This window comes from Lipomyces doorenjongii, assembly GCF_038497915.1.
Source record: "Lipomyces doorenjongii strain NRRL Y-27504 unplaced genomic scaffold V1508scaffold_13, whole genome shotgun sequence".
Taxonomy (NCBI): Eukaryota; Fungi; Ascomycota; class Lipomycetes; order Lipomycetales; family Lipomycetaceae; genus Lipomyces; species Lipomyces doorenjongii.
Genome location: NW_027118080.1, coordinates 183,569 through 206,937, shown reverse-complemented (window position 1 = coordinate 206,937; position 23,369 = coordinate 183,569). Strand labels below are relative to the sequence as shown.

Genomic DNA, 23,369 nt, shown 5'->3' with positions numbered 1-23,369 from the left:
GCGACCTCGTTCTTCTTGAAGACAACGATCCGTTTAGTTAATTTAGCAATTCGTTGGGACTTTATAGGCGTAAGTTAGTCTTTGACCATGCGGCTAGATATAAAGGTATGTAGCGATTGTGTTTATCGGGATCGTTCTCAGGCTTGAGTTCTCGAGGTGGTGCAAGGACATGCGAACTTGACCTCAAGAAAGCGCACAATTCGCCTTTGTTGGCTAATGCTACTGAAATGCGAACCTGGATTGTCGTGGAAATGTGTCGCGCGGATGAATGAAGGTCGAGCTCAGTTTGAAAACATATATGCTGACATTTCTTGTTTTTAATTACAGAGACAACTTTTGGCGCGATCGGACCGTGTCAAGGGAATTGATTTCCATCCCACTGAGCCATGGATTCTTGCAACACTCTATAGCGGTTAGTCGTAAATCTATGGGTCTATGTTGTGGCTTAGTAGGATTTTGACCTAATCATCAACTTGCAGGACAAGTACAAATCTGGTCGTACGAAACGCAGTCAATAGTCAAAACTTTTGACGTGACAGAAGTTCCTGTTCGAGCAGGTCGTTTTATCGCTAGGAAGAACTGGTTTGTCGTCGGCAGTGATGACTTTCAGATTCGCGTCTACAATTACAACACGTCTGAGAAAGTCGTTCAGTTCGAGGCACATCCTGATTACATCCGTGCCATTGCCGTGCATCCGACGCAAAGTTTTCTACTAACAGCTTCAGATGATATGACAATCAAGCTATGGAACTGGGACAAGGATTGGCGGTGCATCCAGGTTTTCGAGGGCCACAACCACTACGTCATGTCACTGGCCATCAACCCGAAGGACACAAACACCTTTGCTTCCGCTTGCCTCGATCGCACTGTTAAGATATGGTCTCTTGGGTCTCCTACGCCCAATTTCACGATGGAAGCACACGAAACGAAGGGTGTCAACTTTGTCGACTACTATCCTCTCGCAGATAAGCCATACATTATCACGACCTCAGACGATAGGACTGTTAAGATTTGGGATTATCAGACTAAGAGCTGCATTGCGACCCTCGAGGGTCACACGTCCAATGTCTCATTTGCAGTTTTCCACCCTGAATTGCCAATCATCATTTCCGGTTCCGAGGACGCGACGGTCAAGGTCTGGAATTCCAACACCTACAAGCTGGAACAAACTATGAACTACAGCCTGGAAAGGGCCTGGTGTGTTTCATATCGAAAGGGAACCAATGCGATTGCTGTCGGTTATGACGAAGGTTCAGTCGTGATGAAAATGGGACGAGAAGAACCTGCAATTTCAATGGACGCGAGCGGAAAGGTGATCTGGACTAAGCACGCCGAAGTCTGCAGCAGTGTTATCAAAGGCAGTGACAGCACCAAGGACGGTGAAGTTATTCCACTTCCTCAGAAGGATCTAGGATCGGTTGAAATTTATCCTACGCAACTTATACACTCACCTAACGGCCGTTTCGTAGCTGTCTGCGGTGACGGGGAATATATTATCTTCACGGCGCTCGCCTGGCGTAACAAGTCGTTTGGTCCTGGATTGCAAATTGTGTGGGCCCAGGATAGCAACATGTATGCTGTTCAGGAGAGTACAACGTCGATTAAGGTATACAAGAATTTCAAGGAAATGTCTGTTGGACATATACAGTTTAACTACAATGCGGAAGGTATTTTTGGAGGCACTCTGTTGGGAGTGAAGGGTAGTGACTGGGTTGGATTGTACGATTGGGATACTGGTCTCCTAGTGAGACGAATTGACGTTGTTCCTAATGACGTAAGTCAGTACTTGAGTACAGTTGCGCTTCTTGCTGCTGACGTGAGATAGATATATTGGTCCGATTCTGGCGAGCTTGTCGTGCTTGCCTGCGACGACAGCTTCTACGTCTTGAAGTTTTCGAAGGATGCTTACATTGTCGCTGTCCAAGAGGACCGAGTGGATGAAGATGAGGGTGTCGAAGAGGCGTTCGAAGTTGTTACAGATATCAATGAGACTGTTCGCACAGGAAAGTGGGTTGGCGATTGCTTCATTTACACTACCTCGACGAACAGACTGAACTATCTCGTCGGCGAACAGACTTATACCGTAAGCCATTTCGATCAAGCCATGTACATGCTAGGTTATATTCCCCGGGATGGCCGTGTATACTTGGCCGACAAAGATTCAAATGTCATTTCATACGCAGTTTCACTTTCTGTCCTCGAGTATCAGACTGTGGTGCTTCGTGGTGATATGGAGCACGCCGAATCTCTTCTCGAGCAGATCCCAACTAGCGAGCGGACTAGAATCGCTCGCTTCCTTGAAGGCCAGGGTTACAAGGAGCTAGCGCTTGAGGTCTCAACCGACCCCGACCACAAGTTCGAGCTTGCCCTGTCACTTGGAAACCTCGAGATTGCCCAAGAAATTGCGGAAGCTGATTCTTCGGACCACAAGTTGAAGACACTCGGTGATATGGCTCTACAGTCTTGGGATATCGTTTTGGCTGAGAAATGTTTCTCTGCAGTTTCAGACCTGGGCTCGTTACTACTCATCTACACTAGCACTAATAACGAAACGGGATTACGTCAGATTGCTAAGAAAGCTATCGCGTCTGGCGTTCATAATGTCGCCTTCACAGCTCTGTGGGCCGTCGGCGATGTCGCTGCCTGTGCTGATTTACTAGAGAGCACGAACCGCGGACCAGAAGCTGCCTTGTTCTCACTCACATATACTACGAAGCCAGTGGAAACTATCGAGGGCGAGGAGGACGCAGAAGTCAGTGAAGAGCCTCTAGAAGAAGACGAGGAGATCGCGCAAGAAGCGGAAGTGCCCAGCGAAGAGGATCTCAAATCAGAAGAATAGAGAACTACATTTTCTTTGTGTTATGTGTACTTTAAAATTTTATATATATGTCGTGTTCAACGCATTGTTTGATGTATAATGAATGAATTTGCTGTTGTGCCCCTTATTTCTACAGATACGTTGGTCTCATAAGTCTCCAATTCTATCATCTTTACAGGCGCGTTAAAAAAGCAGACACCCTTGATATGGCATCGTCCACAGCGCCAGAATCTGATCCTTCTCCAAGGTTATGTTTACCACCTTTAACGACACCACTGTGGCTACTCCAACTATCTTCCGACGTAATGTCTTTCCATCGGCTAATCAAATGTTCCTTATGAACAGTTTCTGGTACAAACTCGTCTGAGCCAGAGTACAAAACTAACAGCGGAACATCTATAATACCAAATGTACTCTTTAACACTTCATCTTCAATATCTGACGAAAAGAAATCGTCGTCGCCAAGTTTCTTCGCGAGGGACACCCAGCGACTTGCTGTAATTGGTGTACCAAAAAAAAGGTCCGAATAATTCTTTGGTAAAATCTCCTGGCCGCGACCAGTGTTCACTTCATTGACCGCAAAATCCAGCATCTCGGTATATTGCTCCGGAAACAGGCGCAACATCGCCTCACGATCGGATACTGGCGCTTGAAGAATACCGGCGGCCAGTTTCGAATTCTCGAAAGAAGTCGTATACCGCGTCAGGTAATATATCGCGTCTTGACATCCAGTTGAATGGCCCATGCAGACAACCCTTCCGCCACGCAAGTTCGAAAAGTAACAAACGGCTTGCTCGATTTCTGATGCGTCCCTTGCTAAATCTCCTGCGCCCCAGCCCTGGTATGATGATGATATGAGCAGCTGCACTAGGCCCCATCCCAAAGAATCTATTGAGGCAGCTAACTGTGGAACGTATGGGACGGTTAGTAATCCGTCGCCTAAGCCGCCAACGAAGAGGAGGATGTCCTTGTGAGGCGTACTCGAAGAAGTAGCGAATTCGAAGCCGACGAGCCTGGGCGCATATGCATGAAGGGTACCGTTGAATGCAGAACTTGAAATCATCGTTAACGGGTTAATTCGCGACGACACCAGAATGTGGCAATGATGTCCGTCTGCTTATTGGATCCCTGCGAGTTACGATTTACTCTAGATTCGTATGGCTGTAGTATTAGACCACCCATTATAATCTCGGGCTTTGAACGCCGCGCCGCATATGGAGCCGGGTAAACCCTTTGTTTATCCCATCTGACGCGTAAAATTTGACAGTGACGTCGACACCAATTTGCTCCGGCGGATCGTAGCATGCCCTTTCCCGCAACTCGGGCACCAACCCAGTAGGAGTTTCGTCGCCACTTCTGTGCACACTGCTAGCATCTGAGAAGGCTGCTTATCGAAAACACATGACGAGTCCTACCACACCGTCTGGGGCTGCACTTGCACCGTTTCCGTCTTTTTCATTTTCGGCACTGTTGAATGAAGGCAATGAAGACCAGTCGTCCTCCCTGGTTCACTCCGCTGCCGGGGGCGTCGCGATTTCAGACGAAGAACAGGCATTTCTAGACGACACAATTGCGCAGATGATTACTGGACCGCCTGTGCGACAAGATATTCTAGAGCACAATCGTCCTGCTATTCCTGAACATTTAGTAGGTCGACTATGGACGCCTAGTGTCGGTATTCGACTACAAAAAGAGATTTCGAACGATGAACACGACCCTGAAGCACCCAGAACGCCAGTTAAAGATGAGGCAGTGGTTGGTATTAGTACGACTGTGATCACGCCTTTGCCAGACGAAATTGTGGAGCGGATCTCTCAACTGCAACTTCGCGAGGAGCAACCACCAATAAAGCTGCCAAAGGAGGAGTTTCCAAAGCCAGCTGCACCACCTGCCGATAATTCGAATAAAACATTACTACTATTGTCACCACTTTCACAAATGCACGTGTTTTCGCGGAAATGGGTCCCCAAGAGATATTTGGCGTCAATTGTCGAAAGACCGCAGCGTTTGAACTCGAGCGCAGTGGGCATTGGGGCGGCGATCACACTCGCCGGCGCTGAAGAGTATTTGCTTGAATCTTCAGTCGCAACAGTTGACCTGGAGGAGTGCCCGCATGTGATGAAAGTCCATGGAAAGAGGTGGCCGAGCAGACTGAAGAGCTTGTGTAGGTCAGCACCAAACAAGCTGAACGAAAACAAGCTAGAGGTACCCGAGGGTTGGAACTCAGGCGATATTTATTTATCTGAAGGCACAGTTAGTGCATTGGAAGGTGTCGTAGCTGCAGTTGAGACTGCGGTGGATAGAGTATTTGACGATACTTATGGATCGGTGAGGCGGTGCTTTGTCAGTATTAGACCCCCAGGTATGTTGTATGCATCAATCGTCAGTCTGTGTTCGACTCTAATATATGTAGGCCATCATTCTCATCCTTGTACTCCATCGGGATTTTGCTTGATTAATAATGTTCATGTCGGTATACAATACGCGGCGGCAAAGTATGGCATGACGCACGCGATAATTCTCGATTTTGACCTTCATCATGGCGACGGCAGTCAAGATATTTGTTGGAAACTGTCAGGCCTTGAAGAGCATAACGATGAATTTTACACAGATGAAGAAAATTCACAGCAAGAGGGAGAGCCTGTACCGCCGACAAATTCTGCCGGTCCGAAGATTGGATACTTCTCGTTACACGACATTAATTCATTTCCTACAGAAGTAGGATACGCGACGGCTGAACAAATAAAAAACGCATCGACATGTGTCATCGCACATGATTTGTGTATTTGGAATGTGCATATGGAGCCGTACTCGACGCCGGAAGAATTTGACGAATTATACGCTAACCGCTATTCTGAGCTCTTCGAACGTGCGAAACAGTTCTTGCGTGCAGCGCAATCCAGAGCCCCGATTTTTGACGGCAAGAAAGATTTTAAAGCTGGTATATTCCTGTCAGCCGGGTTTGATGGATCCGAGTTTGAAGACAAAGGAATGCAACGTCATGGTGTCCATGTGCCCACTTCGTTTTACTCACGGTTCACTCGCGACTCAGTCACGCTTGCAAATGCGTTCTGCGATGGTCGAGTTATTTCGTTACTTGAAGGTGGATACTCCGATGCCGCAATTGCCAGTGGTGTGATGTCCCATCTACTTGGACTGCAAGGTCAGGAATGGAGCGATGAGTATGCTACGTCGGCAGTGGTTCGACAGCTGGAAAAGGGATGTAAGCCTCGATGGTCGGCTCCAAAAACAGCGCAAGCAAATGACAACTGGATTGTCGAGGCTATTAAACTGGGTAGAAGTTTCAGACCTGCTGGGTCGTCCGTTCCGTCGTCGCCGCCTTCATCCACCACATCTACTCCAAATAATCAGCAAATCAGCAGCGTCATTAGCGGCACACCTGCCGGACGAATGGTCCTCAGAGATAGAAAGAGCACGCCGGTGTATAGTCACACACAGCGAGCACCGGGAACTACATCCAAGTCGAGTTCGCCGTTAGTTAGACGGAAACCGCCCAGAGATGGCCCTACTACAATTGATCAACAAGAACAAACCCCTGCCATACCAAAACATAGAATAATGCAAAAAGAGGATGGATCCTGGACTATTGTTGAGCAAATGAATAATCTTAATATTTAATTTATTTGTTTAGTCGCCAGATCGTATACGATAATAGTAGGCTAACTAGTAAGATTAAATCGCTCTGTTAATGTGGGTTACGATATACGTGATTATGTATTCTATGAAGGTCTTGTAGTTTTAGTAGGCGCAACTGGTTTGTATTTCTATATGCTACATATTTCGTCTCGATCATTGCGTTAGTTAATTTATTGTATGCTTACACAGATGGTTAATTTATTATATACTCTACAGACGCTTAACTGATATAGATCGAGTTTGCGATTGTCATCGACTGCCGGTAATACTTGCACATGGCAATCGCGGAATGTTAGCCCTGGCCTGTTCGAACCTCCATGAACACCTTAGAAGTTTGCACAGATCGATATGCGTCCAGTCTAGGTCACGTAATCTGTCCCTCCTCGGCAGTTACCCCACGAACAGCTTATTCCCGTGAGGGAAGGTGATTAAGAGGCCCTTCGTCAGCGTTTGTTTCTGCAGGTCAATAGCATCGTTCTGATTCGTGCACATATTACTCACTTACTGCTCACTATCCCATACTGCTTCAGTCTCCAGTCGGCGTCAATAGATAATGTGCATTTTTAAGTTACACTCCTCAATTCAATATATCGTGTGCTGCGTAGTGCTAGTTCCTCCATCGCTGACCGGAAGTCGGAAGCGAAGCATTGTATGCCCGACTGCTTCGTCCCAAATTTCGCAGAACTAGCAAAGCACTGGTGCAAAACATCCACAAACACCAAATGCATGTCACGATTAGCCCCATGGCCCCGCGGCTTCGCCATATGAGCCGCAAGATCGTCTGATCTATCATATTCAGACAGTAACTGCATTAATAAATGTCCTTTGCTCGCGCATCTTCAGAACTTCAGATCGGGGATACTGTTACTGTGTGCGAATATGCGACAGGCTGAATTATTGCAGTCGGTTTCTACATTACAGGTCTCGTGCGACGCGATGAGATCATGTGGATTATTACCGATCGCACGACGACCTGTGGAGAGTGGCATGAGTACACAACGGGGGCGGAGGTACTACTTTGGGCGGTCATGGATTGGTCACCAATTAATGGATCCTGACAGAGAGCACTATCAGTGCTTTTGGAGGAGGTCGAAGTCTATGAAAGAGAGGATGCAGACAGTGGAATTTATTCTGCAGTCAGACTCGGTTGGTCTCTAGATTCTCGTGGCTTCGAAGACAATATTTTGTGCATTAACTGCAATATAGACTTCCAATTTTGTGGAGGGAAAGGTTCTTAGCGGGTTTAGTGACCAACTCTTGAAGAAGGGTATGTATCGTGAGTATGGGATTGGCACTGCCAAGATCGCTTACGGCAATAGATCGCTATCGACAGCCGTATATCTCTCGTGACAACGTTGCCTTTGATCTGAGAATTGTCGACTACGCGGCAGAATATGCTATTACCAGATCTCTGCATAAAGGTAGAAAGCACGATACAAAGCGAAGGGCAACAAGAGAGAGAACGAGCGCGTTTGATGAATCTCAGATTCCGGTAATTACTACGACTACAACGGTTGCGCGACAGTATGACAGGAAGTCTGGGCAGGTGCCTGCATCTACAGTGAAGCAGTACTTTGCAGAGTTGTTGGCGCCTGACAATTGGTCTGGTCGTGGAAATGTGATTGCTGAGAAGTTCTTGAAGGACTTACTTGACATTGACCGGTCGTTTACTGTCACAATTGATACGGCGGCTGCAGTCAAGAACGCGGTGCCAATGGCGAAGACGGAGATAGTGCCCTACTCGGTGATTCCACGACTTTGGCCCTTGTCGGAAGAGTTCAGACAAAGCACCAGTTGCGTAAAGAAGGAGGCCCCGACCAAGGACACTACTTCGGCGTCGCCTCGCGGGCCAGGCCAATTTCCTGTGACTGTCCCAATCACGTACTCGGATTCCCCGGTTGATGACGTCACGTTAGCCGGGGGTCCGCTTTATCTCGCAAAATTACGTGACGCCGAAAAGGCTGAAGAGTCGGTTGCGCAACAGGGGGCAGCATACAACGTGCCGGAAAAGCATCCAAGTGTGGAGCAACAATCTGAATCTGTGGCCATCTTGAGAGCTGATGAAGCTATAACTGTCGATTCTATTGCTGCAAGCGAAAAAGGCAATCAATCTAGCGAAAAACTTGATGAGCCATCTGCGGAGAAGTCTAAATCTGAAGTCGCCGCTTCGGATCAGAGCAAGACAGGGACGAATGGATCCGATGCGGCTACTCTCAAATCTGCGACCGTTGGACAGGTACATGATATGGAAGATGTTGTGGAACATTGTCACGAACGCGCAGAACACGCAGGCCCCGAGACCCTTCGGGAGAAGCACACTTACAATGCTACTGAATTGGTTATGAGTACAGTTGAACAGCCCACGTGTCATACAGAGCATCAAGGAACAACTGATTCTGAGCGAATTAATACAGTGTCGGTCCAACAAGCGACTGAAGATAATACAAGGTCCGAGATTGACGCTATTCAGACTGACATCATTAATCGCTCAGGGATCGAGACTGTCCAAGAAAGGGAACCTATTAATATACCTGTTGAACTGGAGCAGCTTCAATCTGAGCAGAAGCAGATCAGGTCGAATATTGAGTGGCTAGAGTCTGGGCATTCACAAACCGTGCGGCCAGCATCAAGCACTCGAATGGTTGCGGCAACACGTAGACGTGGCACGTTCGAGAGCAGACTTCTAAATCTGGCTGGATTCGACATGTCTGAGAGCACGGAACGACAAGTGCAGGAACCTACTGAAGATACAGCGGGTGGATATCACGAGTCCCTGGCAGTGCTCAAGAAGACACTAGAATCCGTCGTCAGTAGCCAGAACGAATTCCAGGCGAAATTAGATTTCGCCGTCAGCAGCCAAATGGATCTCGAGAAAGAATTACACTCGCTGCGATTTTATCGTGATTCAAAAATTCAATCTTTGAATAAAGCTATTGCACAATTACAGCATCAGGTTGCGCAGGCCAAGAAAGTGACTAGTTTTCCTAATGGCTATGAATCGGAGATTCAGTATTTGAAAAATGCTGTCGGCCAACTACAGCACCAGCTTGCTCGGTCCAAGACGGATAACGGCGTACCGGAAGATATGTCTGCGATTGAGGGTGCAGATGAAAAGAAGCTGGAATCTATGAACATCGAGAACGAAGAGAGAGGAGCTGCGACACTCAGCGAGGGAGAGGATTCTGGTCAACAGAGAAAGCGCGGAGTTGGGGCAACTTTCCCGGCTAATGTGAAAGCTACAGAGCAAAGTGCGGATACGTTGGTTATAACTCCAGCGCTTAGCGAAGTTCGCATGAAGATTGTCCCAGAATTTGCCAAACAACTGTCCCCCAAGGTCCCTGAATTCGCCTCTAATGCAGTTGGCCAATTATCGAGAAGTGAAACGCGTCGTGTCACGGCTCTCGCGAATCAAGGATGGGTCCTCGTATCGGTGGCGCAGAACGGCAGTCTGGTTTTTCAGAAGAGGCCGGAACGTAGACTGACAGGTGTGAGGCTTGCCGTCAAAGTGCTCGGGGGTGTCATAGTAGTATCTAGTGTGATCTTGACAATGTTAGTCGGATACGGGTACACGACGATGATCTAGAGAGAGAGGCTAATAGTGCTTGCTGGCTTTCATGATATTTATTGCATCGTTTGTAAATAGCAAAACCTACACGTAACATGGGTTATGTTTGGTGAATATGGTGTTATGCGAGTTTCTGTGGACTTGGTTTGGAATCTGGTATTTGCAATTAATCCCTAATTAGAGCAATTATTTAGAAAGGAACCAAGGCAGCATTTGCTTCTTGTGAAGCTGCGAGATGTGCTACGTATGATGGTTCGGATTCAACCACGTCACGCATAAGGGAAATTCGACTCGCGTGTATAAGCCCAGGTCACATACAATCGATTTAAACTGTCAAAAGTACCAAGTTACTGACTCCCATTTTAACTATTTACTCATTTTCACACACCTTGTGTAGGTAAGTATCAACATTATTTAACATAAATTATCCCACCGCACCGTCGCATCTTACATGACCTATTAGATTCACGTATCTTACACGTCCCCAGCACGCCCTCTGCGACATCTACCACCTCATTCAATAAGTAATTAACGCTCCATCAAAGGGGCGTCCTCGTGACCCTCGCGGACATTTTCCAAGACCTCCTGAAGATCATTGTTGCGGTGGGCTAGACCGCTGAATCCGGTTGCAAGCATGATAATTCCGGACTCAATGGTGACGATAGTCGCGATGATAACTGCAAAGATCCATTGGAGTGCGAACGTCTTCTCGACGATCTGGCCCACGGCCAAGCCCCAGGTCAAGAACGCGGAGGCAAATCCGAAACTCCAGTCAGCAAAGACAAGCAATGCAGTGGTCGGGACAATAAGTAGGGACCAGATGAAGATGTTGGCGAAGACCCGGCCAACGAGGTTATGGCTATGCACAGCGACCGCGCCCGACCAGAAGAGGGCGAAGAGTGTCCAGGCGAATGGCATTGCGGCTGCACCGATATGGATCGTAAGCCATTGGGTGGGAGGATTTATAGTGTGGGTGCGCTTCTGCCAGTATAAGCTGGCTGTGAAGAGGAAATTCAAGATCACGATGATGAAAGCGACAACGAGATGGCCGTGGGCAATGAATAGAAGCCAGATAAAATGCAGAGTGTTGAAACTGGTATTGGTTAGCTTAAGAATCGTATGCTGCCGTGGAACCAACTCGCACTTACACTGTAACATACCAGCCGACCTCCTCGGCAGGCTTTCTGGTAACCTCGTTACCTGCAAATAGCTGGTGCAGGTAGACGACCTGAGCCAAGTAAGCTGCAGCCCAGAACAGGATCAAGAAAAAAAAGTTGGGTGTGAACGGCGTATGATCTAGATGAAACACGGCATTATGGTTGTCTCCCGCTATACCACGGCCGGCGAGGTAGAAGAAATTGATAACAATTGAGACTATAAAGGATATAAGGACAGCAGTTCGCTGAGTCTGGATTCTGTTTGGGCGAGGCATATTGGCTATATTAATCGGCTACCTAATGGACGGCTTGAAGCGACTGTTGAACAGAAGTGAGAAGCGAACAAATCAATGAGTGCGATCTTTATATATAAACATGTAGAGACGCAAACGTCATCTTGCGCGCAGCCAAAGAATTGCGGGATCACGAGGCCGTTGGGTTGCGTGAATCGTAAATAAGCGCTGGATCAGTCGGTCCAGAACTATAGTGAGCGCTAGCAGACCAGGAATAAGAAAATTATGGGCACTGAATTCCTCCGCCGGGAACGGCGGGGCAGGGAGCATGCAGTGATCATCCGTGTCTACGCCGCGAAGTGCGCATCGAACAAAAGGCTTGGGTGGGCATAGGATCATCAGCGATGACGATCCCCGCTGAATATGGCACGTTTTTGGCACATGAAGCGACTTGCAGGCAATCATATCTCTCTGTAATGTGCCAACAGAGTAATTGATAGTCCTACTATATTCATTCTTTGAGAGTGTTAATCATAGGCGATCCGATGGAGTCTGCCTTATACTCCTGCCAGCGATGGAATTAGCGAGACCAATATGATGAGCATACCACCAGACCAGATATCCCAATATGACGTCATGTTCTACCGACCCCAACCCTGTAAGCACTAAGTTTCTGGCTCGGGTTGTATGGTTCATGCAACTCACCCAACCTATCACAGGCCACGAACCCAGGAGTTTCGGGTACGCGGCCTGTCACCGCCACAAGTCATTGATTTCGCGTAAAACAAAGAGCAAATATATTAGATATTTGTGACGTGATTACTTATTGAAATGACCGTCATAGAAAATGCTAGCCACATTGTCGCTCTGCGAAAGGACGTGGATGTGGGAGAAGTGGGTACGAATTGCAAAAAATATCAAGAGGTTGCGTTTCAGCGAACTGCGTAGAGTGCAAAAGCTTAGTGCACTCGCGGTTAGGGTACCCGTTGCTATCTCACATCCTGCCCTTGATATCTTCCCAACCCAGTGGTGGGATCGAGACGCGCGAGTTCACCGCCCAAAAGTGGATCCTCTTCCCCACACCCGACCCGACCCAGCCCTACCGCTAAGGCCTGTGACAGCACATCGGACCATCGCATCGCATCGCAGTCGCAAAAGTCAATTGCTCAGGTAGCCCAAACAAACAAACACGACGCGACGCGATGAGCTACTCGCGTCCGCACCTGCACCACCAGCTGCTCAACCATCCTCCGCAGCCTCAGCCGGCGCAACCGCAACATCCGCATCTTCAGCAGCATCAGCACCAACTTGCGCCTCCCCAACAGCCGCAGACACAAACGGTCCAGCAGATCCAAGCGGTCCAGCAGATCCAAGCGGTCCAGCACCATCAGCAGCTGCCTCTTCACCAGCAACAGCAACAACAGCACATTCCAATTCTCACCCACCCACTACATCACCAGCCGCCGCCTCCCACCGTTCAGGCCCAGTTCAGCACATCGAACGCCCCGTCCCAGCAACAGCAACGGAGCGCAACGTCCGCTGTCATGGCGGCTAACGACGGCGGTACCGGCTCGGGCAAGAAGAAGACACAGCAGTCGTGGGTGTGGAATTACTTCTCCAAGATCCCTGGTCAGGACGGTATCATGTACGCCGTCTGCCAACTACCGAGCGCTTCGCCAGGCAGCGGCAAGGGTAAAAACAGACGGAAAGAGGCTGTTGATGACGAGGAGGAGGAGGAAGAAGAAGAAGAAGAAGATGTCGATGTTAACGGAGGCATACACAGCCAGCATCGTCCGCGCCGGTCGACAGATTTTATGCGAGAAGTAGTTGGGGTGAATACATCTGGCGATAGACCAGCCGGCTCAGTGGGCAGTCAGGACGATGCAAGTGGGAGTGGAGGAAAGTGCAACGCGCAGTACAAGTATATCCAGGGTACGAAGAATTTGATTCGTCACCTCATTCGAACGCACAATATCTTTAAGACCACCGCCCCTGCCAGTGCACATGACATTGCTGCCCTAGCTGCAGCTGCTGCTAATCCAAATGCGAACAGTTACCCGTATGGCGACGAACAGAGGGGTGGAAATGCTGGTGGAGCCAACGGTGCGGATACTCGATATTCGTGGATGTCTGCCGATTCACTCTCGGGTGGCCCATCTTCTACTTCGTTCATGTCCGCGGCCGCCCCAACCTATATAATGCAAGATCCGAGTCCCATGCCCCCTCCGACCACAAACAAGCTGAAGCACTGGAGTGATGAGGAATTGATTGCCTTGCTTCAAGCGCACCACGATGTCAGGTCTGCTCGAGGGGGCGACGCGGAGTTTCTCCCGCTCGACGATCTGGTTGAGGATACATACACCGCATTCTGTGCACGACAGGAACAGGTTCTACAACAACATCAGCAGCAACAGCCTCATACCGCCGATGACAGTGAAGTAGCAGATCAGAACATCCGACGTCCGCCAAAGGCTGTATACGACAAACTGTACGGGCTAGTTTCTAGCTATAAATTTATCACCGACTACGAGGAGGACCGTATCAATCGGGAGCGATCTGCCATTGGCACAGCCATTACAACGAATAAGAAACCATGGTGGGATATGAGTCCCTCTGACCATCGCCGGGTTCTTGGAAAGAACAGGGTACGTTATGAGGTATGTTGAATTTACTATACAGAAACCGCTAACGAATTTAGACCTGGTTAAGTAAGTCTGTGTACAATACTGTCGCCATATTAATGCCACAGTCTCTTCTCCGTCGTAACGGAACTCGACCGTCCCGTCGTAATGGTGAGGAAGACGGTAGTGATGTCTCGGAATCTGATTCTCCAAATGTGTCACGCACCGCCGCTGTGTCTGCCCACAAACGCAGGCGCACACGCACGTCTACTGCAGGAAGTCAAGCTACTCCCACGAGTAGTCGCAAAAAGCGCAATCGCGCGGAAACCTTGCTGCGGACTCTTGCAGACGCAATGCACGATGTTAGTGGGTCAGAGGAAGAACTGGACGAAGCTGAAGCAGAACTACTTGGTGCAGCTACTACTGGTAGACGTCGGGGTCGCAGCGGAGGTAATTTTGAGAGACAGATGTTAACCGAGCAGGCTGCCCAGACCAGCTTGCTCCGGACGCTGGTCGAGCAGCAGACTAGAATGATGGGAGCTTTGGAGCAGGCACTTCGAGGCGCCGAAAACAACGGATAGATTTTGGCCAGTACAGGATTTTTTTGATTGGAGGGAATGGTTGAAAATATTTGGTTGACCGCTTGTGAGTTTAATTGTTGTGTTAATTTGTAATGAGTATTGTTTTGTGCAAGGCTACAGATGTACTCTTTTGGTTCTGTGTAAACTAGTGTTACCTCGATTTCATGTATTTGTATGTATTCCGACCAATATGGTCCGAGAGTGGTCTGTTGTTGATTTGTTAGAACGCCAGATATGACGCTCCTAAACTACAATGCCTATTTTTCCTTCGTTAATTATTAATTGTTGCTAGTGTAGCTGAAGTTGTACAAAACCTCCCGATTTTCGGGGATGAATCTCGTATTCGTATCGTCCAAAAATACCCGTATGGCACGAGGATGTTTAGGGTTAGGTTTCAAGTTTTGGCGCACATTATTGCATACTGTACCCTCAGGGACCAACAGTTTCAGTCGTACCAAAATATAAGGTTTCAGTTGTAATTATCAGATCAGCGATAATATACTCATATCAAGGCGTCAAGACGCCAATAGCTCTGACAATTGGCAATCAACGCACTCTCTGAGCCAAAAGCCTCGAAATTTCGTATATTCTCCACGAAATGCAAGTATTTGGCACTTACTGCTGGAATAAATCAGGACTTTAGACAAATAGTTGAGCAATAATGCAGATATAGCTTTACATTCCAGCATATAGGTAATAATATTTCGGTCGCTCACTTGCCGGTTGTTGCTTCTATTCGGTATTATCACAAACCCCTTGGCTCAGAAAATGTCGGACAGTGCGTCAACTATCTCAGCCGAATCAAGCGAGTCGTCGCAAGGTGCGATGGCTTCTGCTCGCGTGGTTAAAGTTGCGGTTGTTGGTACCGGTCTTGCAGGTCTTGCCAGTGCGTATTATTTAGCAACAGCCCGTGACTCAGGTGTTCAATATAAAGTACATTTATTTGACGAGGTACGGACCAGATATATAATTTTGACGTTATTTATTGATGCGTATATGTTAGAATTCTAATATCGGATTCGACTCGTCGTCAGTTACAGCTACAGACTTAGACGGCATCTCCCGGCGGATAGACGTCCCCATGCGCTCGTTCGCTGGTGGGTATTACAGGCGTATCATCTCGCTCTACAAATCCCTCGGACTTGAATTTCACGACGCGAAGTTCTCGTACTCGTTTTCCGAAATGGAAGAAGAGTCCGGTGATGCCAAGACGTACTTCTTGTATGGCGGACGGGCCGGTGCTTTTCGACAAGGAGGCCGACCGTCGCGACAGGGCAGTCTAAGGTGGATATGGGATTTGGTTGCAGTTGCGTTTTGGTATATATATTTCACAATTATAGCGGCCTTTTCAACACCCAAGGGTGGTGTTTCGTTTGAGAATGAGAGTACTCCGCCGCAAGCACGGCACCAGAAGCGGTTCGGAAGTGAGGAAGCGCAAAAAAAGTATGGAACGTTGAACACCGATGATGAAAGTTCCGTCGAGGATGACAATAGGGAGATTGAGTCGTTGCAGGAATTTTTCCGACGGTGGCACATTCCGGCGTGGTTTATGCACAGATTCGTTGTATCGCTGTTTTCAGCGATGTCCACTTGCAACTCAGAGACAATATTAAACGCGCCTGCGGCGGATGTTATTGATTATAAGAGAAAGTCATTTGGAAAGCCACATTACGTATTATCTCACAATAGTAGATCAGCTGTTGCGGCTCTCACAGCACCGTTACCAAAAGAGAACATTCACCTCGGCGTGGCCGTGAAGGCAATGCTTTCGGAAGGAACCACTTGGACAATTCGAACTGTTGAGGACGATTATCATCATTTCTCGCATGTCATTTTAGCGACTGCTCCATCTAGGATTGCTGAACTGCATAGGCCGCTATTGCCTGTGTTTCGGCATGTGAAGGCGAATTCAGTGAGGGTGGTCGTCCATACAGATGACAGAGTGCTCAATTTCCTCGAATCTAACGATATTCGAGACCTTAACCTACTCAAGACTAGCACCGGTACCGAGGCGACTCATGTTCTGTTCCCCGGTATTTACCAAACGACCAGTCCAGCTCCAATACACGGCGACTGTGGCGAAGACTACGGAGGCAGAATCGCAAAGGACAAAGTTGTCTCAGAAAGTGTTTTTGAAAGAGTCCTGAGAACGAACGGGCTCGTTAACGCTGTCGATAAGATGCGAAGAAGACAAGGGCGGCACAATGTCTGGGTCGCGGGAAGCTGGATGTGGGATGGTCTCGTGCTGTTAGAAGGATGCGTTGCCAGCGCGGAGGCAGTTTGCGAAGGTATTCGACAGAAGTCCGAAGATCTGCGAGTACCTCTACCAAAGGGAATTGTTTGAATGTTTGATTGTGTTGTTATTCATTTCGTCATATATAGCTTTGGGTTGATCCAATGTGCATAGTAATGCCCTTGGGTAGGTATCAGCGGATGGTGTTTGCATTTAAATCGTGTATACTTTTTACTTTAATTTTGGTATAGACTTTGTACATATTCTATAGTAATGCATGTCTTTGGATAGAAGCTATATATATATATATTAATTTACTTCCAGTTGTGTAGGGTTTAGGGATTGTCGATGACGTAAATGCGGGCATTTTGTACGTCATCGACTTAGGTGGTCCTTTGCCCCAATTGCATCACGATTTATATTCTTTTACATGGGCGATTCATTCGAGCTGCGTAATTAGGGGGTTGATATCATCCGAACTCAATGCCATCAAGGTCGTCGAGTTATACAAGGCCAACTACAACGAATACGATGCCGACGAATCAGGACGATGTACCGTCGGAGCCACCGCCTCCGTATTCACTTGAAGCCGATGGCGCGAACTCGTTTGCAATGAATCGGCCGCAGCAGAGTCCGCCTCCTCTACCTCAGAATACTCGACCGCAACAGAGGCAGAGTCAGAAGCCGCAATCGGGGCCGTCAAATTCGCGGCCGCAGAATCAGTCGATGCAGGTGAATTATTTGCCAGACCAGAATTACTCGCCTCCATTGCCGCCTCGTCCTCGTCCCCCATATAGTAACTACACTACAGCAGCTGGAGGGAAATTGCTCTATCCGACTGGGTATCGTTGTGAAAAGTGCGGGAACACGGGTTACAAATACTCCACTGGGCTTCCTTGTCGAAGATGTTTTGAACGTTTTGCGGCTCCACAAGCGCCGAACGTACATACTCTCCAACCAGCTGCGAGTTCGCAGTGGTATTATCCAAATCCGTCTATTTACCTCAGCGCTCCGGCACCGACAAGAGTCGTGCATCCTGGTGATCCAAGTATAGGTGGGGTACTGTGCGGTGCATGTAAAGGGCGTGGCGTGGTAGATGAATTTGGACTTGGTAACACGTTGGGTGGGATGCTAGGTAGCTTGACCACTTGCAGAGTGTGTAAGGGTGTTGGAAGATTACTGTAACAAAGGATTAGTTTGGTTTATGACGTTATGTATATATTGTGCTAACGTTGAGGAGTCGGCGGATGGAGTTAATAAATTTGGGAATATGGATTTGTTGCGCATTATTAGTTTGTAGATCTATATGCAATGCCTCGATATGCTTATATGTTTGACGTGAACGATCTCGATCACTCATTTGGTGACGTATGTCGCAGAATTTGCGCAGCTAGTTTACGCATTAGTAAGTATATGTACAGGGACCTGAATTAGTCGAGCACATAGACATTACTGTCCTTCGCCAAGGTGGCCGGCCACGCCAGGATTCTGTCATCGACGCGTGGATTGTGCCCTCGCGATTCTCCTCAACAGATAACCCTTGCCCCAGGAACCGTCTGGCAAAACAAGCGCATTATAAATCACCGTTGACTCCGAAATATAAATTGCCCTCCGTTCCATAGCATCTTTGGCTCAAATTTTGTTGGAGTATATTTGTTGTCAGTGCGCATTTGGTATTACAATTTGAAAAATGAGTTCGCACGAGTATCAGTTCAATGTTGCTATGTCGTGCTCCGGCTGCTCCGGCGCCGTCAATCGTGTGCTCAGCAAACTTGAGGGTATGTCCTTGTTACATAATTGGCAGTGGTCGTGCTCTAATGTTTTGGATAGGTGTAAACGACATAAAGATTACTCTTGAAGACCAGAAAGTTGTCGTCAAGACCAATGATAACTTGTCCTACGATGCTGTCCTGAACCAGATTAAGAAGTCTGGAAAGCAGGTCCGCAGCGGCGAAGTCATTGCTTAGGGAGCGCATTTAGAGTTATGAGGGAAATAACGTGATAATAAGGCGCATGTTTGCCTGCAGCTGTGCGCGCGATTGTGCATGAATATGATGAGCTTGGAGTTTTGCAATGGGATTATTGGTTATTAGTTTACAGTGAGGATATTAGGTTGTGTACCAATATACAGTTCTTATGAGGGAATAGTATGAAATAGTAACTGTAAAGGAATTTCCTTGCCAGCGTTGAGCTCGCATTTTGCCCTATTTGCTAGCGACAACTATTGCATAATGTGTATTGTTTTCATTTTGGTTTCGATATTAGAAGTCTGTGGTATAGTACTTCCATGGTATTTCCATCACCGTCTGGTCTTGCACTTCCCCGAGATTACGAAAAAATGTTACCTCACCCCCCTTATATTTGAGCATTTTTCATCCCTTACAGAGTAGTTCGCGCCTCTCGGGTGTTCCTTTTTGAGTACTTCCTTCGCAATGTGCGCAAAGTTAACGCAAAGCATATACTATTTACCCTATTTTCATTTTGATGGTTAATATTTGTTTTTGCCAGTTTAAAATAGAACTTAGAGCTGCAATTCATGCGCGTAAGAACGTTAGGTGACAGGTGAAGTCGCCTCTGCATAATCTAAAGACTGCGCTTTACTAATATTCTGCTGATACACCGAGGCATACAAAACAGTATCACGTAAAATACGTCAAGCCCATGACAGTACATATACATTTGGGGTACCACTCCTTTGGGTTCGTTAGTCTGATGTCAAGTTTTATGTGCAACCTGCTCTCGAGGGGCAGTCCTTTGACGCTACTCTAAAATCCGGGCAGTGTCAAGTTGTAAGAGTAATATAAAATGTAACGACTGCGCCGACCATGCGATAAGCCGTTCTCATCCCACACCGTTATACTGATTGCTAATGTGCAATGACATCGTTTTCTGATAGCACATATTCCTCGAAGGATTATTCCGACTTTCGACCAAGCTATCCGCCGGCGCTTTACACAACACTTATTGACTACCACAAGGGCCCGCGCAATCTCGCTATCGACTTAGGATGCGGCCCGGGAACGGGAACATATCCTCTCACCTCTTACTTCACCAAGGTGATAGGAAGTGATCCTTCCAGTGTCATGATCGAGCAGGCACGCAAGGCATTAGCTGCAAAGAGCCAATCGAATTTGGAATTCGTGGTGAGTGCCGCAGAGGAGATTAGCTCGTATATCGATAGGCCGGGATCGGTTGACTTTATCTCGGCGTCGCAAGCCGCCCATTGGTTTCAGCACGATAAATGGTTTAAGGAATGTGCGAGGGCGTTGCGACCGGGCGGAACGTTGACGTATTTTGGATATAAGGATCATTTTTATGTTGGTAATAGGATTGTTAACGACATCATGATGGACTTCAGCTACGGCGATAAGTATCTTGGTAAGATGTGCTGGCGGGCGTCTATTTGCAACTTTGTGGATCATGAGCCTAACGAAGTATTGAGGTCCATACTGGGAACCAGGAAGAAAGCTTTTGCGGAATCAATACAGAGATTTTGTTCCACCATCTGATTTATTCACTGACGTCCAAAGAATTGAATACAACGCAGGAGAATCAGACACTTCGGGCCAATTCATGGCCAAAGCGATGACGTTAGAGGCTAGCGAAAGTTATGTACGCACGTGGTCCAGCTTTCACAATTGGTGCAAGGATTATCCTGGCGAAATTGCTAGACGAGACGGAGGACAAGGCGATGTTGTTGACCGATTGTTCGACCGAGTAAAAAAGGTCTCCGGGTGGACCGAAAGGACAATTTTACAGGTCGAGTGGTCTAGCATCATGGTACTAGCTAGGCGTCTTTAAAGAACATGGACCTGTATCATAATGGCACTCGCAAAGACACTTTAGTTGTAGAAATATTTTCACTAGTTTTTAACCGTAGATAACCCTGAATCGCTCCATAACCCGATTGATCCTTGCTGTGGTCTGTTTGTATTAATAACAACATAGTCTAACACGCCGCACAAAGCACAGACTGGATATATCATCATAAGATTGGATTCTCCAGATATATTGCCTTACAGACACTAGAATTTGTCAGATCGAAATCGTCCGCAGCATGGCCAGAGACAACACCCTCCCGGCCACTATCTCCAATCGTGGTATCTCAAAGCCATAACTTAATCAAATGTAATCCAGACAAAGCAAATTTTAACTATTCGTGACAGTGCAGTGACAGAACCAGATTAGAGGTACTTTACACCAGCTATCATACATCAACACGCTGAGTTGTTTCAGTTCTCTCCTCCAAATCCTTCACCGGCGTTGTACGTTCTAATTGATACTAATTACCACTCAACGTGGACATTAATAACTCTCTTCCGCCGTCTATTCCAAGGAAACTTATATGCGATCGCGCGTCCAATCGAGCGCCGTGACTTCGACAAAAACGATCGAATAAGCGACACCATGATTGTCGTCGCAGTGCTTCGTCCACTGGGAAGGTAAGTTGTGTAAAATGTGGTCGACGACCGATGGAAATTTGCTCGCGGTGGATGGCGGTGTCTTTTTCGAAAATGAAGGAATCGTGGGCGGCGGACAAGACGAGCTGGCGGAACTGGTGGAACGTAGCGAGGCGCGAGAGCAACTGAGAGCAGTGACCGAATTCCCATTATACGCTAAACCGTAGATAATATATCAGAATAACTTGACCATTTCGGTTTCAATCCGGTATAATAGTCACTGCGGCAGAGTCGGGTGATAGTGTGCGTTGGATGCGAGCAGTTCGGTTTGTGACGTCAAAAGACAGGGGCTAGGGTGGCCAGAACGAGCGGGGCCCGTCGTCCATTAGCTATAGCTACATCACCGGAATCTCTTCGAAGTACCTCCCCATATACGACTGCAATCTGCTCTCTTTATCCTGATTTATGCCATTAACCATTGGTGGCGCTGCAGGCATTCCGCCATCCGTGCAGCCGCTGCTCCAGAAGGCCATAGTTAGATCCAGCATTGTTATCGTGGTCTACGGTGTGCTGTCGCATAATGCCCCGCCCAAGTATAGCAAGTGGTTTGCACTCCTTGTTTTATTTGTCGGCATGGTTGCCATATTGCGGAACGCATTGTACCGTGCGCTTACAAGGCTAACGCCTCCGCCAGATGCAAACGAACGCCGCGCGCTGCTCGACGCCGTCGCCGGACTCCAGAACTACGTGCCCGAGATGAAACAGATTGCTGCTCGCCGCCGCCTGCTGTTTTCCCACATGTCAGCTCGTCACCAGCGACTGGCGAAAGCGACGGGGTATTCGCGCCGGCTGCAGGATATCGACAAAGCGGTAACGGCCAACGGCGAGATCACGGCCCGTATCGCCAAACTAGCCGAAAGAGACTTTAACGTGACGAGAGCAGAGCTGCTACACTCTCGGGCAGTGCGAAATGTAAGAGTAATCGAGCTGCTCAAACATTTTGTTCGCGATTGGTCGGAGATCGGCGACCGGGAACGCAGCATTACTTTCCCGCCCATACTGGACGCACTTCAAGCTGAATTCGGAAATGATATTGCGGAAAAGCGGGTTCTCGTGCCGGGTGCCGGCGTGGGAAGACTCGCGTACGAGATATCACAGCTGGGTGCGTCCTCATTTTCCAGTAGTCCTTTCTATTTGGTGGCATCTCGTCAATTGCCGTAGTTACTGACCATAATTTGCAGGATGTCGGACAGAAGCAAATGAGTATTCCCATCTCATGCACCTAGGAAATATTTTTGTGCTGGAACAGTCTAAAAACTCCTGCTCGGTATATCCATATGTGCATAATTTTTCACACCAAATATCTGGCAAGGAGCAACTTCGACCTGTGCTATTTCCGGATGTGGAACCTGAGAACAGGATCAGAATCAGCAATTCCTTCGGCGATTTCATGAGACTAACCGGATCACAACATATGTACGATGCAGTAGCTACTCTATTTTTTATTGACACAGCAGAGAACATGCTTACATATATCGACACGATTCATCAACTACTCCCTCCCGGCGGAATATGGGTAAACACTGGGCCGCTAAAATGGGGATCATCCCCTCGCGTTGAGTTTACACTTGAGGAAGTGCTTAATATCATAGCGAAGATGGGATTTAAAATTGAAAAGAGGTGGTCTAAGAAGGCGGAATACACAGCAGACTCTGAAGGTTTGTGGCATGGGTTTTACGGCATTGAGGGGTGGGTTGCCCGAAAGATTGAAGATAGCTCAGTGTGATACCACATTAATGGCACAATCAATGTTTACGACACATATTACAATGTAAATTTGGAATAAAATGCCCTTTAGTTGGAGTTGAGACTAGTTAAGCATTGTGATAGACAATGTCAAAGCAGCCGCCAGTGTCCTTGTGGTAAGATCCGTTCTCGTGATAACTGCCAGAGCCGTAGGGATGACGCGCCTCGACTCGACAGGACTGCAACACGTTCTCGAAGTCACGGAATGACGGGTGGTGCCTCACCAATGACAGATCGATCACAGGCAGGGTCAGGGCGGGGCAATTTAAGCTTGTGAGCTGTCGCTGATCTTTAGCCG

The 23,369-nt window shown here is 47.8% G+C and overlaps 11 protein-coding genes across 11 annotated transcripts; 9 read left to right on the top strand and 2 right to left on the bottom strand.

Annotated features, from left to right (window-relative positions):
- The first annotated feature begins 4 nt into the window (after positions 1-4).
- V1508DRAFT_413831 (coatomer WD associated region-domain-containing protein) lies at positions 5-2,945 on the top strand. The gene is made up of 4 exons (XM_066939838.1): positions 5-105; positions 328-412; positions 480-1,774; positions 1,826-2,945. The coding sequence occupies exons 1-4, from the start codon at positions 88-90 to the stop codon at positions 2,837-2,839; spliced, it is 2,412 nt and encodes an 803-aa protein (XP_066797080.1). The 5' UTR covers positions 5-87; the 3' UTR covers positions 2,840-2,945.
- Positions 2,852-3,974, bottom strand: V1508DRAFT_413830 (uncharacterized protein). The gene has a single exon (XM_066939837.1). The coding sequence runs from the start codon at positions 3,879-3,881 to the stop codon at positions 2,991-2,993; it is 891 nt and encodes a 296-aa protein (XP_066797079.1). The 5' UTR covers positions 3,882-3,974; the 3' UTR covers positions 2,852-2,990.
- Positions 3,975-4,396: 422 nt separating this feature from the next.
- V1508DRAFT_403253 (histone deacetylase domain-containing protein) lies at positions 4,397-6,457 on the top strand (the record flags this gene model as incomplete). The annotated part of the gene is made up of 2 exons (XM_066938542.1): positions 4,397-5,180; positions 5,232-6,457. The coding sequence occupies 2 exons, from the start codon at positions 4,397-4,399 to the stop codon at positions 6,455-6,457; spliced, it is 2,010 nt and encodes a 669-aa protein (XP_066797078.1).
- Positions 6,458-7,419: 962 nt separating this feature from the next.
- On the top strand, positions 7,420-10,058 carry V1508DRAFT_351775 (uncharacterized protein; the record flags this gene model as incomplete). The annotated part of the gene is made up of 5 exons (XM_066936826.1): positions 7,420-7,485; positions 7,541-7,594; positions 8,298-8,711; positions 8,835-9,061; positions 9,107-10,058. The coding sequence occupies 5 exons, from the start codon at positions 7,420-7,422 to the stop codon at positions 10,056-10,058; spliced, it is 1,713 nt and encodes a 570-aa protein (XP_066797077.1).
- Positions 10,059-10,313: 255 nt separating this feature from the next.
- Positions 10,314-11,819, bottom strand: V1508DRAFT_48343 (uncharacterized protein). The gene is made up of 2 exons (XM_066942929.1): positions 11,189-11,819; positions 10,314-11,133 (listed from the first exon to the last, which is right to left on the bottom strand). Exons 1-2 carry the CDS (start codon positions 11,470-11,472, stop codon positions 10,569-10,571), a joined length of 849 nt encoding a protein of 282 aa, XP_066797076.1. The 5' UTR covers positions 11,473-11,819; the 3' UTR covers positions 10,314-10,568.
- Positions 11,820-12,464: 645 nt separating this feature from the next.
- V1508DRAFT_454744 (uncharacterized protein) lies at positions 12,465-14,909 on the top strand. Its single transcript, XM_066942592.1, has 2 exons — positions 12,465-14,075; positions 14,129-14,909. The coding sequence occupies exons 1-2, from the start codon at positions 12,633-12,635 to the stop codon at positions 14,630-14,632; spliced, it is 1,947 nt and encodes a 648-aa protein (XP_066797075.1). The 5' UTR covers positions 12,465-12,632; the 3' UTR covers positions 14,633-14,909.
- Positions 14,910-15,151: 242 nt separating this feature from the next.
- Positions 15,152-17,152, top strand: V1508DRAFT_413820 (uncharacterized protein). Its single transcript, XM_066939836.1, has 2 exons — positions 15,152-15,583; positions 15,636-17,152. Exons 1-2 carry the CDS (start codon positions 15,401-15,403, stop codon positions 16,974-16,976), a joined length of 1,524 nt encoding a protein of 507 aa, XP_066797074.1. The 5' UTR covers positions 15,152-15,400; the 3' UTR covers positions 16,977-17,152.
- Positions 17,153-17,275: 123 nt separating this feature from the next.
- Positions 17,276-18,132, top strand: V1508DRAFT_413819 (uncharacterized protein). Its single transcript, XM_066939835.1, has one exon. It carries the CDS (start codon positions 17,349-17,351, stop codon positions 18,048-18,050), a length of 702 nt encoding a protein of 233 aa, XP_066797073.1. The 5' UTR covers positions 17,276-17,348; the 3' UTR covers positions 18,051-18,132.
- A 112-nt stretch (positions 18,133-18,244) lies between these two features.
- On the top strand, positions 18,245-19,043 carry V1508DRAFT_48195 (uncharacterized protein). The gene is made up of 2 exons (XM_066942928.1): positions 18,245-18,643; positions 18,696-19,043. The coding sequence occupies exons 1-2, from the start codon at positions 18,556-18,558 to the stop codon at positions 18,830-18,832; spliced, it is 225 nt and encodes a 74-aa protein (XP_066797072.1). The 5' UTR covers positions 18,245-18,555; the 3' UTR covers positions 18,833-19,043.
- Positions 19,044-19,645: 602 nt separating this feature from the next.
- V1508DRAFT_413814 (S-adenosyl-L-methionine-dependent methyltransferase) lies at positions 19,646-20,717 on the top strand. Its single transcript, XM_066939834.1, has 2 exons — positions 19,646-20,243; positions 20,308-20,717. Exons 1-2 carry the CDS (start codon positions 19,742-19,744, stop codon positions 20,664-20,666), a joined length of 861 nt encoding a protein of 286 aa, XP_066797071.1. The 5' UTR covers positions 19,646-19,741; the 3' UTR covers positions 20,667-20,717.
- An 846-nt stretch (positions 20,718-21,563) lies between these two features.
- V1508DRAFT_413808 (N2227-like protein-domain-containing protein) lies at positions 21,564-23,134 on the top strand. Its single transcript, XM_066939833.1, has 3 exons — positions 21,564-21,870; positions 21,960-22,427; positions 22,507-23,134. Exons 1-3 carry the CDS (start codon positions 21,846-21,848, stop codon positions 23,049-23,051), a joined length of 1,038 nt encoding a protein of 345 aa, XP_066797070.1. The 5' UTR covers positions 21,564-21,845; the 3' UTR covers positions 23,052-23,134.
- The last annotated feature ends 235 nt before the right edge of the window (positions 23,135-23,369 follow it).